Below are 12,258 nucleotides of genomic sequence, written 5' to 3' on the forward strand. Positions count from 1 at the left end.
TAGAGAGCTAATACTGTAGTTGAGGGAGGGCCCTTCGGGGCCCCGATGCGGTCGCTACCTCTGCAACCCCTATTGCTACGCCCCTGGGCATGAGCATGGCCAGCAAATTGCAGCCTTGCAAATCTACCACCTGATCAAACTGATCACATGCTTCTCCATGAGTTCTCCTAGGCAGGGTCATTTCTACTCACCAAATATCCTGTTTACTACCTCCAGATCACCAAAGACACATCCACTCTCTGTTTCAATATTTTTTATTAACACACATTTACACACTAAGCTGGTAATAACTACTATTTTTATCCGATAACGAAAATAAATAGAAAAAAAATTCAGGGAAGAAATAAAAGAGGCCGAAAAAAGAGAGATTTCTTTTTTGCTCACAACCTTATTGTCCATAGTTGTTTTGCAGCTGATAAAAGTCCATAATGTTCTCAGCTTGGCCTGCAGGCTTCTTCCTCCTCCTTATTGGGTGGGTGGGCATTGGGTGACAAGTGCATGACCTCCTTCATAACACTGGTCTACCTCTGCCCTGAGTCCCGGCAGCACTGTGGTGAGACTTTGTGGTGTTTATGGTCCTTCCCATTCAGTGTTTATGTCTTCTTCCAGTTCTGATGTAGTGATAGTCCGTGCTTTTGTTCAGGGTTCCAGCAATCCACCTGCTTAGTCATTGGATGTGACATCAATGTCTTCTCCATTGGACTGCTTGGTGGCCATTCTCCATCTGTTAATATGGTGGGAACCTTTTTTCTTCTGGTCAGAGTCTGGTCCTTCCTCTTCCAGCTTTTGTCTCTTGTACTTTGTTCTTCTGTTCTGAAACCAAACCTTCACCTGCCAAAGAAATATAAGAAAACTGAGTAAAACAGAGCGGGGAAGACGGCAGGTTCTTCACAACAACATCATTTTAATGGCTTGAGTTCATGATTATTAAGTGGGAGGACGTTTTCTAAAATTGTTTTTATTTACACTGACCTCTCCTGTAGCGCTTTACAGAGTACATGCCTTGTCCCTCAGAAGAGCTCACAATCTGATAGATTGATTCATCTACATATCTGCTTCCCTCTTGTACATGTTTGGCAAAATGTAAAAAGCTGTAATTTATTTTATTGCACCCAATATGGAGCATCCTCTTTTAAAAGTTCACCATGGCGACTCCCCTCTGTGAATTCCTCCACTGGCTTCCTATCCAGTCCAGAATCAGATTCAAGATACAGTGTCTGGCCCACAAATCCTACCTCTTCTCATTAGGGTTTCCCCCTCCTTTACAATCTTAGGCCTGGTGCACACCAAAAACCGCTAGCAGATCTGCAAAATGCTAGCAGATTTTGAAACGCTTTTTCTTCTTTTTCTGTAGCGTTTCACCTAGCATTTTGCAGTTTTGGGAAGCGTTTTTGGTGTAGTAGATTTCATGTATTGTTACAGTAAAGCTGTTACTGAACAGCTACTGTAACAAAAAACGCCTGGCAAACCGCTCTGAAGTGCCGTTTTTCAGAGCGGTTTGCGTTTTTCCTATACTTAACACTGAGGCAGAAACGCATCCGCAATCCAAAATCTGCAGCAGCCCGGGAGTATGCGTTTCTGCAAAACGCCTCCCGCTCTGGTGTGCGCCAGCCCATTGACATACATTACCCTAGCAGATCCGCACCCGCAAGCGGATCGCAAACCACAGCAGAACCACTCTGGTGTGCACTAGGCCTATAAGAAGGCTTGCAAAACCTCTTTACTCTGGCCTACCTCCCCCCCCCCCCCACTAGTGCTCTAAACTTGCAGCTGAACTCTGGTCCCCTACCTTTTGTGTCCCTACCTCTCTAGATTGTAAGCCTTAGGGCAGGGTCCTCTTCCTTGTGTTTCCTACCTGATCACGCACAAACCGTACACCAACCTATGGATCTGAGTGAACTGGACTTGCTTAATCTCCATGCTCCCATATTATAATAATAATAATAATAATCCCTACAAAATTGATTGGGTAGAGAACCTTTATTTTGAGTGCTTTCTCTCTATATATGCAAATCTCTCTATATATAACAGCCTAGGGAGATACTGTCTCCCACCCCTCTCTCTGTGCCTAATCTTACCTTATTTAAACGACACACATTAGGTTGTACCCTTATCTTGATACAACCTTTTTTACCTGTCTAAGTTGTATATATGTGTTGGTCATCCTATTGATATTTATGTTATTATTGCACGAGGGGCCTATCCCAATAGGGGATACGTACCGGATATCTGTTCCCCCTAGTACTCAATATTGTGTTTTGTGAAAATAAACCTATAGGATAATTAACTGTATGTGTTTTACTAATGGTAAACAGAACATAGAATGAAGTCTCATATTTTTATTTTCAGTTTAAATTTCAGTTTAAAAAATCTCACACAGTGTTAAGGTAGCCATTGGTGGTCCAATTTCTAGAGAAAAATCGTTCCAGCGATCAGAAATTCTGATCGGAAGTGAAATATTGTAATAAATCGTTCACTACACCATCAACGAACCAATCTTTACTTCCTATCGATCACAACCAACAAAAAAATCAAATTTTGGTTTGACAAAAATTCATTTGGACGACATTTTTTTCACTCGTTCATAATCGATTGTGTCCACCAATGGAGATTATTTACAACCAATCCAATCAGAATTTCTGATCGCTCGAACGATTTTTTGCTAGAAATTGGACCGTTAGTGGCCACCTTTAGACCAAGCACTCCAATGGAGATAGGAGTGTGCTAAAGCTGATATGACCCTGATGCCCAAGGGTCGCCGATTCAAGAGGCCAAGATCAGCAGCACCACTCTTGAAGAAATAGCTCTTTATTCAGACACGTAATTAAATTCACATGCCAAAAAAATGGGCTAAGACGCAGCACGCAGTTTAAAAAGTCTGAATTTTTTAAAGAGAGTCTTAAACCAGATTAAAAATGGCTTTTAGGCTTATATTCAGCAGACATGTTTGCCCCTGCTAAAACGCCGGTATCCCGCGGCATAACGAGGGGTCTTTAACCCCCCCCCCCAAATCCCCCCTGCAAAATCCACGACCAACTTGGTCGTGGATTTTGCTGCCCCTGTGCGCTTCCATGTGAGGCAGGGCTATGAGCTGCAGCCCTGCCTCACACGCGTCTGTCAGCGTGTATCTCCGCCTCTCCCCCGCCCCTCTCAGCGAAGGCAGACTGAGAGGGGCGGGGGAGAGGGGGAGAGGCGGAGATCCGCCGCTGATAGACGCGTGTGGGGCAGGGCTGCAGCTCATAGCCCTGCCTGACACGGAAGCGCTCCCTGGAGGTAGCAGGGGGGATTTGGGGGGTAAAGACCCCTCGTTATGCCGCGGGATGGCGGCGTTTTAGCAGGGGCAAACATGCCCCTGCTGAATATAAGCTTAAAAGCCATTTTTAATTTGGCTTCAGACTCTCTTTAAGGCTGAACTAAGCAGCAGCCATAACAGTCGTATATTACATCTACTCAATTCCGCTGCACAACATACAGAAGCAGTGACTCTTTTTTAAACTTTTAAGCACTAAAACTTTAGCAGCAATGTTTTCTCAGCCAGATAAGAGTGTTTTGCCTTGTATTTACTTTTCAGGACTTTCAGCTAAATTAATCTTTTTGTTTGATTGCCTCATTTGCATAGATAACAAACAGGAAACTGAAAGGGACTTAGCAGTACTAGTACTATATTTATCAATGATTATCTCAGCATGGGCCTGATGCACAAAAGCGCGGTAATACAGTTATATTGCCGTGCAGGAGTGCACAAACTGCGCACAGCAGTACTACTGTTGCTACAGGCAGAATATACCGTGAGTTATGCTATTCGTGTGAAGCACAGTACTTGAGTAAAGTGACCGTTGCTATGGCAATGTGAGTTGCTAACGTATGTTATCGCTAGTAATGCTTGATATTAATAATGCTTGCTAGTAATTATTGTTACCATAGCCACGTTGTGCTAGTCGAGTAACATCGGATGTGCTAATACCGTAACTCGCGGTACCCGCTGCCAGTAGTAATGGTAATATTGCAGTGCGCTGTCTGTTGATGCCCTTTTGTGCATCAACCTCCATGTCATGTGTCACTTCAGGTACGCTTTAAGCACTGATGAAAATACCAGCACTCTATAAATGGAATTTAATAATGACAACAATGACCTCATCAGTGTGCTGCTGCTCTAGTCAGCAAGCTTTGGCGTGTCTATGACCTCTCTGTATTTTTTAGTCAGGAAGCTGGCTGTGCCGTCTGGCTAGCCTACATAGTTCTACCTCCTTTACTGTATTGACTAGACCACATAACAAATCTCTTGGTAGGAGGGACACCTCACATATGCTGTACAGCAGCTAAATGAAAGGAAGGCTTTAAATTATTGCTTGGTTTGTTTTGTGGAACAATGCTATAAAACGGTAGTTTATCTGACACGGGTGGTAGCTTAACACTAACAAGAGACACTAATAGCATTGAATGGACTACGGAGAGACGGGGGGGGGCAGGGGGAGGAAATTATCGCATGCGTGGAGGGAGGAAAAAAAACAACATATATTTCAAACAGAAACTACTGGGTGAGAACTCAGCGTGATGGCAATTATACACACTGACTAATTCCAAGATATTCAGTGTGAGCCGCAAACTCTCAGTTGGCCACAATCCACAAGAAAGTGAAAATGCAAACTGCATATTTAATACTCCAATATTAAAATGCAAGCGTGCGGCATCATTAGTCGGAAGGAGTCAGGCAGACGAGCAGAGCGCCGATAAGTGACACGCCCATCTAGGGCAGCAGGTCACTAATTTGGCAGCCACTGAAAGTCAATGGAGATTCAGGTTTGTTTGCTTTTTTTGTTTTTTTTTTTCTCAAATTGATGAGATAAATGCAATTCGTCTTTACCATTGAAGTACTACATTTTCCAAAATCAAGTATGTCTAGATTGGATTCCATCTACTCTACAGTGCTTACTACCCTAGAGCATGCTGGGTTCTTTTTTCTGAACTTCACAATAATTATCGCAAAAGTGACACTTGCATATATCTCCTCTCATCAAGGCTGGATTTATACTTTGTTCCCCTAGGCCAAGTATGTTTGGGCTCCCCTTCCATGTACTGCAGCCCCCTCCCATTTCATGTGCAGCCCCCTCTTCCATGTGTATCATCCATGTACTGTAGTCCCCTCCCATTCCATGTGCTGCCCCCTCTTCCATGTGTAGTAACCATGTACAGCAGCCACTCCCATTCCATGTGCAGCCCCCTCTTCCATGTGTAATATCCACGTACAGCAGCCCCTCCCATTCCATGTGCAGCCCCCTCTTCCATGTGTATCATCCATGTACTGCAGCCCCCTCCCATTCCATGTGCAGACCCCTCTTCCATGTGTGTCATCCATGTACTGCAGCCCCACACATGGAAGAGGGGGCTGCACATGGAATGGGAGATTCCATGTGCAGCCCCCTCTTCCATGTGTATCATCCATGTACTGCAGCCCCCTCCCATTCCATGTGCAGACCCCTCTTCCATGTGTGTCATCCATGTACTGCAGCCCCCCTCCCATTTCTTGTACAGCCCCCTCTTCCATGTGTATTACCCATGTACTGCAGCCCCCTCCCATTCCATGTGCAGACCCCTCTTCCATGCGTAGTATCCATGTACAGCAGCCCCTCTCATTCCATGTGCAGCCCCCTCTTCCATGTGTATCATCCATGTACAGCAGCCCATCCCATTCCATGTGCAGCCCCCTCTTCCATGTGTATCATTCATGTACAGCAGCCCCTCTCATTCCATGTACAGTCCCCTCTTCCATGTGTATCATCCATGTACAGAAGCCCCTCTTTTTCTTGAACAGCTCACTTGAGCATCAGTTTCCCTTTTTCATCTGTTGCTCCCCATTGTCAGCCTCCTGTTTCCTATGAAGCAGCCCCTCTTTCATTCCCAGGTACCCACTTGGGCTGCAGCCACCCAAGGCCTGGGCCTTATTGGCCTCTGCAGAAGTCAAGCCCTGCCTGTCATATCTTCTCTGACACCAAGCTAGAGCTTCCATGGTTGCTGAAAGAGTGGGTCAGAGACAAAGGAGTAACAATAGCCCTTGTGACCAGTTGCATGGTGACCCATGGGCTATACAGGCCTGTTCCTCCACCCCTCTCCCCCTTGTGCAGAGTAAGCGCAGCTCTGTTATAGTTACCGGGTGCACACATCATCGGGTCTCCTCTTCCTCCGGGCATCTTCCTGCTCTATGCTGAGATCCACCTGCTCCCGATACATGTCATGCCATCAGGAGCCTCAGAGGGGCAGCAATCCACCATGTGGCTCCCCGTGAGGAGGACAGAGGCAGCGTGGACTAGGTAAATATAACATTGCTCTGTGTGGGAGGAGTGGACTAGCCGGCCACTAAAATGCTCTCTGTCAGGCAATGATCTGGGGGCGGCGATGGGATGGACTGCCTACTGATGAATAAATTGTTGGTGATGGTGTAGGGAGTTACACCTGAAGAAGGGCGGAGCCCGTAACCTGTAGTGTGCGAGACCTGTAATAAACTGAAAGCAAGTTCAAGCCAGTGGAGTGCCTCCTTCTACTTTGTTGCTAATTCACAGTGTGGTGGTAGGAGTGGTTTATCTACCTGGATGATTGGCACCGGCATCAGCTCTCCTAATCAGGATTGAGCTTTCCCCAGTCCAAGAGCTTTATTGAATTGCGGCAATGGGATGGGCCTGCTACAATACTTCTGCTGGGAGCCTGCCATGACACTTCTGCTGGGGGGCCTGGGCCACGCCCCTGGTCAGAGAATCTCTATTGTATGCTTCATCTCTGTATTTGCCTTGAGCAGAAGGATGGGCCTCTGTTTGCCTTACCTCCTTTCATCCACCTTGGAAAGCTCAGACAGGAGGACTTAAAGTGGATCCGAGATGAACTTTTACACATTGCATAATTGTGTTCCTTTACTATTGTTTATAGAGCATTCCTCAAGGCAAATACTTTTTTGTTTTTGTTTTAATACTGTAATTCCCTATAAACTAAACAAGCCACGCCCACAGGTTTTCAGAGAGCCAAGGCACTTTCAGACAGTAGCAAAGGCTCATGGGAGCTCAGTCTGGGCAGGAGGAGGGGGAGGTATTACTAGCCAGAGATTTCAGAGGGGAGGTGGAGGGCGATTAGGTATTTTTTGCTCAAGATGCAGATAAGCCTGTGTAAGTGTATGTTTACAAACAACATGGCTGCTGTCATTGTATCACAGAAAGAAATAATTATATTCTATTTAAGCTGTTTGCAGCTAGATTTGCTGTGTAAACTATCTAAACTTTAGATAAGATAGATAGACAACTTACATGTTATAGTTAGTTTTTCATCTCTGATCTATTTTAAAGAGTCACTCACAGTGCTGGGGGAGGTAATTAAGGATTCTACCAGTAAGCTGATTCTAAAGATTCTGGGAAGTAGACACACGGGTCATGTGACCAGCACTTTAAGGTCTGCAAAATGGTAGGTGGATTAGATATCTGTGTTTGTGGGTGTGAGTCAGTGGGTAACGTGTGTGAGTGGTGGGTGAACAGCTGTGTATAAATTCCTAGAAATCACCCATAAACCTTAAATCATGTTTCGCATTCAGTTTTGACCACATGCATTTATGGCCAATCTTTTTCACTTTTGTATAAAGAAGGAAGAACTAGCAGATCTATATATTTTTTAAACCTACTGTGGTTCCCAGTAGGTAGGTTTTTCTTTACTCCCTCAATTAACAAAATAACACAACTACCAGGGGCGTAACTAGACTTAATAGGGCCCCCACACAAAAACGATAGCATGGGGTTTCCTTGGTCCCTGAACCCCATGTGGGTCACGTGATCGGGAGCCGGCGAATGGTAGCAGAGAGTTTTCTTCTGTGAAGCAGCGTCCAGAAGTTACTCTGCATGGCGGGAGGAGGTGATGGGGATGTTTTTTGTAAGGTAAAGGTGAGATTTTTTGGCTAATTGGCTGCACTTGCGGTTGGGGAGAGGAGGGGCCCCCAAAACCACTAGGCCCCTCTGCGTTGGCAGGAGTTGCAGGGGTGATTGTTACGCCCATGACAACAACATAAAAGAAACCAAGGTATTTATATAACGTCTACTAGTGTCCCTGTACAGAATTCTCCCATTGTGACATCTATTCATTGACAAGAGAAGTAAGTAGAATCCCCCCCCCCCCACACACATACACCACCACCACCTCTGGACAACTGTCTCTGACTCTGGTTATGTCATAGGGACAGGTAGTGAGGTCATTCTCTAATTACCTGTTACATCAAAGGGACAGGAAGTGAGGTCATTCTCTGACCCCCTGTTCTGTCATGGGGACAATAAGGAAGGGTCACATCCACGCCAGATCATACCCATTCTTTGCACCAATTAGAGAGTGGACAGGTGGGTGGTGGAGAAGAACTCCACCCAAGTTCTCGTTGGATGTATTTTCCGAAATAAGACCCTTTGGGGCTAATTTTTGAAAACTTTGATTTAGCAGTTATGGTGGCAGCGCGCTGTTTTACCACAATTGTAACATTTGGGACACCATTTCAAATCTGTTGTAAAGAATTTCAGTAACATGACCCATAAGGTTTCCTATGCAGTCGGGCTGGAATCAAATACCCTTCTATCAATTTTTTTTAACATTTCCTGCACTGATCGGAAAACTGTTGTACACAAGTGATGGCCTCTGAATCTCACTCCTCCTTTCTTTGCTTCTGAAGAACAAGTAAGTTGAATATACAGTATTATACCCTTATCATGTCTGATATGGTCTCTTTGTGTGTATGTAGGACCCTTGTGAAGAGAGCGGAGCTTGTATCCCCTCCTAGATCCATCCAGCAATGCTTAACCAGGTCAAGTGACCAACTATGGGAAGAAGGGATACAATAAATGTCTGAAGGAAGCAGGGGAAGGAGCATATAAACCGCAGCGAAACAATCCGCGCACCAAATCCTTGCTAACTCAGATGTTTATTTTAAATCAATTAGGAAATGTACAGAGAGAATAAGTGTTAATGCATTTCACAACCTTAGATGCTTACTCAGGGTAACAAGCAATAATCTAAAGCTTATTTACATAGGGGTGGGCCACCAATCAGAAATCCATTGAACCACAATTCTTGTGATGACAAGGGCAGGTATGTACTACTTCATTTTCAGCTATATGGCACTGACTATGCCCTGGCGGGCCTATACCTTCCTCCCCCTGCTGATAAGCAAATACTCTATCAAATTCTTAGCAAATTAGCCCAATGGCAATGTGACAAACTAATCCTAATGGGCGACTTTAATATGACAATGAATCCACTGGTGGACCGAACCAATACTTCTACTAGAGAGGGTAGAGATCTTGCTATGTGAGCTGACTGCTACCAACTACAGGACTTATGGCGATGGAAATATCAGGCGGCGCGGCTCATAAATCAATGTCTAGAATTAATATGGCCTTTGGGTCTCCTGCGCTACTTCCAATGTTACAATCTGTAGAGACACTACCCTTGGGTATCTCCGACCATGCACCTATACTTCTGACACTTATGGCTCATCAATCTCCAAAGGATCGCTTGTGGCGTATCTGTAGGTTTTATATACAGGAACCTCAAATTCATGCTGAAATAACAAGTCACATTACAGATTACTGGGAGTTAAATCTAAATTCCTCTTTGTCTAGTATAGTATGGGATGCGGGCAAGGCAGTTGTCAGGGGATGCTATATGTCAGCCATCAAAGAGTGTAAGGCCAATCTTCGTAAACACATTGCCGATTTGGAACAAAAAACTATAGAGACTGAACGCATTTTTAACCAAACTCGCACAACAGAAACATGGCGTTCATGGCAAGCGGCCCTTAGACAGTGGAAATTGGCTTTGGTGGATGAGACTAAAAACACATTACTCCACCAATCGCAAATAATTTTTGAATTTGGAGAGAAAAATAGTAAATTACTGGCTTGGTTATCTAAAGAAGACAACAGCTCTCCAGCTATAGCATCTTTTATGAATGACTCTGGTGAATTATTACTGGACCCCGTGACAATCAACCAAACTTTTGTCTCCTTTTATACACAACTATATGCCTCTAAAGCTACATACTTTAATAATGATCTTCTTGAATATTTACACAATATTAATATTCCAAATTTTTCAGAAGAGACTACCACTGAGCTAGATATAGCTATTTCTGTAGAAGAGATCCAACAGGCTATTTTTGAACTAAAACCGAACAAGTCCCCGGGCCCCGACGGACTCCCTGCTGAATTTTATCAATCATATTCCACTCTACTAGTAGAGAAGCTATGTACAATATTTAATGAGGTTCTGGAAGGTAGTACTTTGCCAAATACATTTAACGAAGCAATCATTATAGCACTTTTAAAACCCAACAAGGATCCTAATCAGTGCGGTTCCTATAGACCTATATCATTACTTAACTCAGATGCAAAAATACTTGCAAAAATTTTAGCTATTAGATTAAAACAGGTCATCACTGATGTGATACACTGCGACCAGACTGCTTTTATGCCAGGGCGCAGCACTGACATTAACATACGTAGACTTTTCACTAATATTTCCCTGCCAGTACAGGACAAAGGTAGATGCACTTGGATACAGAAAAAGCTTTCGATTCCGTAGAATGGTCATACCTCTGGCAATTATTGAATTTATATGGGTTTGGAACTAATTTTATATCATGGGTTAAAGCCTTATATCACTCGGCAATAGCTAGGATAAAAACCGGCAGCTCCATCTCTCCTCCTTTTCCACTGTCTCGGGGTACGCGTCAGGGATGCCCACTATCGCCCTATCTTTTTGCGTTAGCCATTGAACCACTGGCAATTTTGTTAAACAGAATCAGCTGATGTTGAGGGCATACAGGTTGGCTCCCTTACTGAGAAAGTCTCCTTGTATGCAGACGACACTTTGCTGTACTTGGGGGAACCGGAAGCTTCTCTACGAACAGCTCTTCATATTATTGACTGTTTTGGGAGGTTCTCGGGCCTCAGAGTCAACTGGGGAAAATCAGTTTTGATGCCATTAGACAACTTTGATACCAATTGCTATCCTAGCCCGTTACAATGGGTTAAACAATTCAAATACCTGGGGATCCAAGTAACTACGCAATTATCTGACTTTCACAAACTAAATATACAGCCAACAGTTGATAAATTTCAACAAAAAGCCTTAAGGTGGCCATACACTGGCCCGATTCCCGGCCGTTTCGACAGCAGATTCGATCCTGGGATCGAATCTGCTGCCAATCGTTCGCGGTAAACGCCGCCGACGATCCGATTTCCTCCCGAAATCGGATCGGTCCGTCGATCGCGCCGTGCGGGAAATTACCCTCGATCGCCCGCGGGTAAAGTGCGCGTCGCTAGCGGCGGCCGATCCGATGAAAAATACATTACCTGATGCGGGCTCCCGGGCGTCTTCTCTGCATCTTCTCAGCGCTGCACCCGCTCCATCCCGGCGCTTCCTGGGTCACTGCAGTGACCAGGAAGTATAGAGGGTGCTCTATTTGAACTTCCTGGTCACGGAGTGACACAGGAAGCGCCGGGATGGAGCGGGTGCAGCGCTGAGAAGATGCAGAGAAGACGCCCGGGAGCCCGCATCAGGTAATGTATACGGGGGGGGGGGGGGGGACAGGCGGCAGGAGCAGCTCAGCAGATGGTGAATCGGTTTCAGGCTGAAATCGATTCACAATCTGTTTGCAGTAAAGGCAGCCATACGATCCCTATCTGATCAGATTCGATCAGATAGGGATCTGTCAGCTGGTCGATCTGATGGCACATCGACCAGTGTATGGCTGCCTTTAATGTGGAAGACTCTCCCCCTTTCTCTAATTGGTAAAATTAATATATTTAAAATGATATTCTTGCCTAAATTCCTTTATATTTTTCGCCAAACGCCAATACTTATACCTAAGGCATTCTTTAAGAAATTACATTCACTGATTTCAAGTTTTATCTGGGGAGGCTGTGTACTGAGGATTGGTCTTGCCACTCTACAGCTCCCAGCAGACCAGGGAGGTCTAGCACTTCCAAAAATGTACCTCTATTATTGTGCTGCTGTTTTGGTCACCATAAGATGGTGGTTCTCTCAAGACAAATGCAACGCCGCAGTTGCGGTGGAGGCAGCGAGGTTGGGCTCTTACGAGATGCTAACCCTCCTGGCGTTCAGGAGCACCAGGGGAGATCCTAGATGCACGATTCCTATGTCCAATAAACTAAAATATGGAAAGACATGCTCGCCTATACAGGTAATGCGGGTAAACTCTCTCCCCACACACCACTCTGGGAC

At 44.9% G+C, this 12,258-nt stretch overlaps 1 protein-coding gene across 1 annotated transcript in view; it reads right to left on the reverse strand.

Moving 5' to 3' along the window:
• Window positions 1-238: 238 nt before the first annotated feature.
• LOC137545311 (homeobox protein EMX1-like) overlaps window positions 239-12,258 on the reverse strand; it is a 106,615-nt gene continuing 94,595 nt past the window's right edge. The window contains exon 3 of the mRNA XM_068266427.1: window positions 239-831. Coding sequence (XP_068122528.1) covers window positions 664-831 — 168 coding nt within the window. The 3' untranslated portion in view covers window positions 239-663. The remainder of the gene's footprint in view (window positions 832-12,258) is intronic.

Source organism: Hyperolius riggenbachi, chromosome 1 (genome assembly GCF_040937935.1).
Source record: "Hyperolius riggenbachi isolate aHypRig1 chromosome 1, aHypRig1.pri, whole genome shotgun sequence".
Taxonomy (NCBI): domain Eukaryota; kingdom Metazoa; phylum Chordata; class Amphibia; order Anura; family Hyperoliidae; genus Hyperolius; species Hyperolius riggenbachi.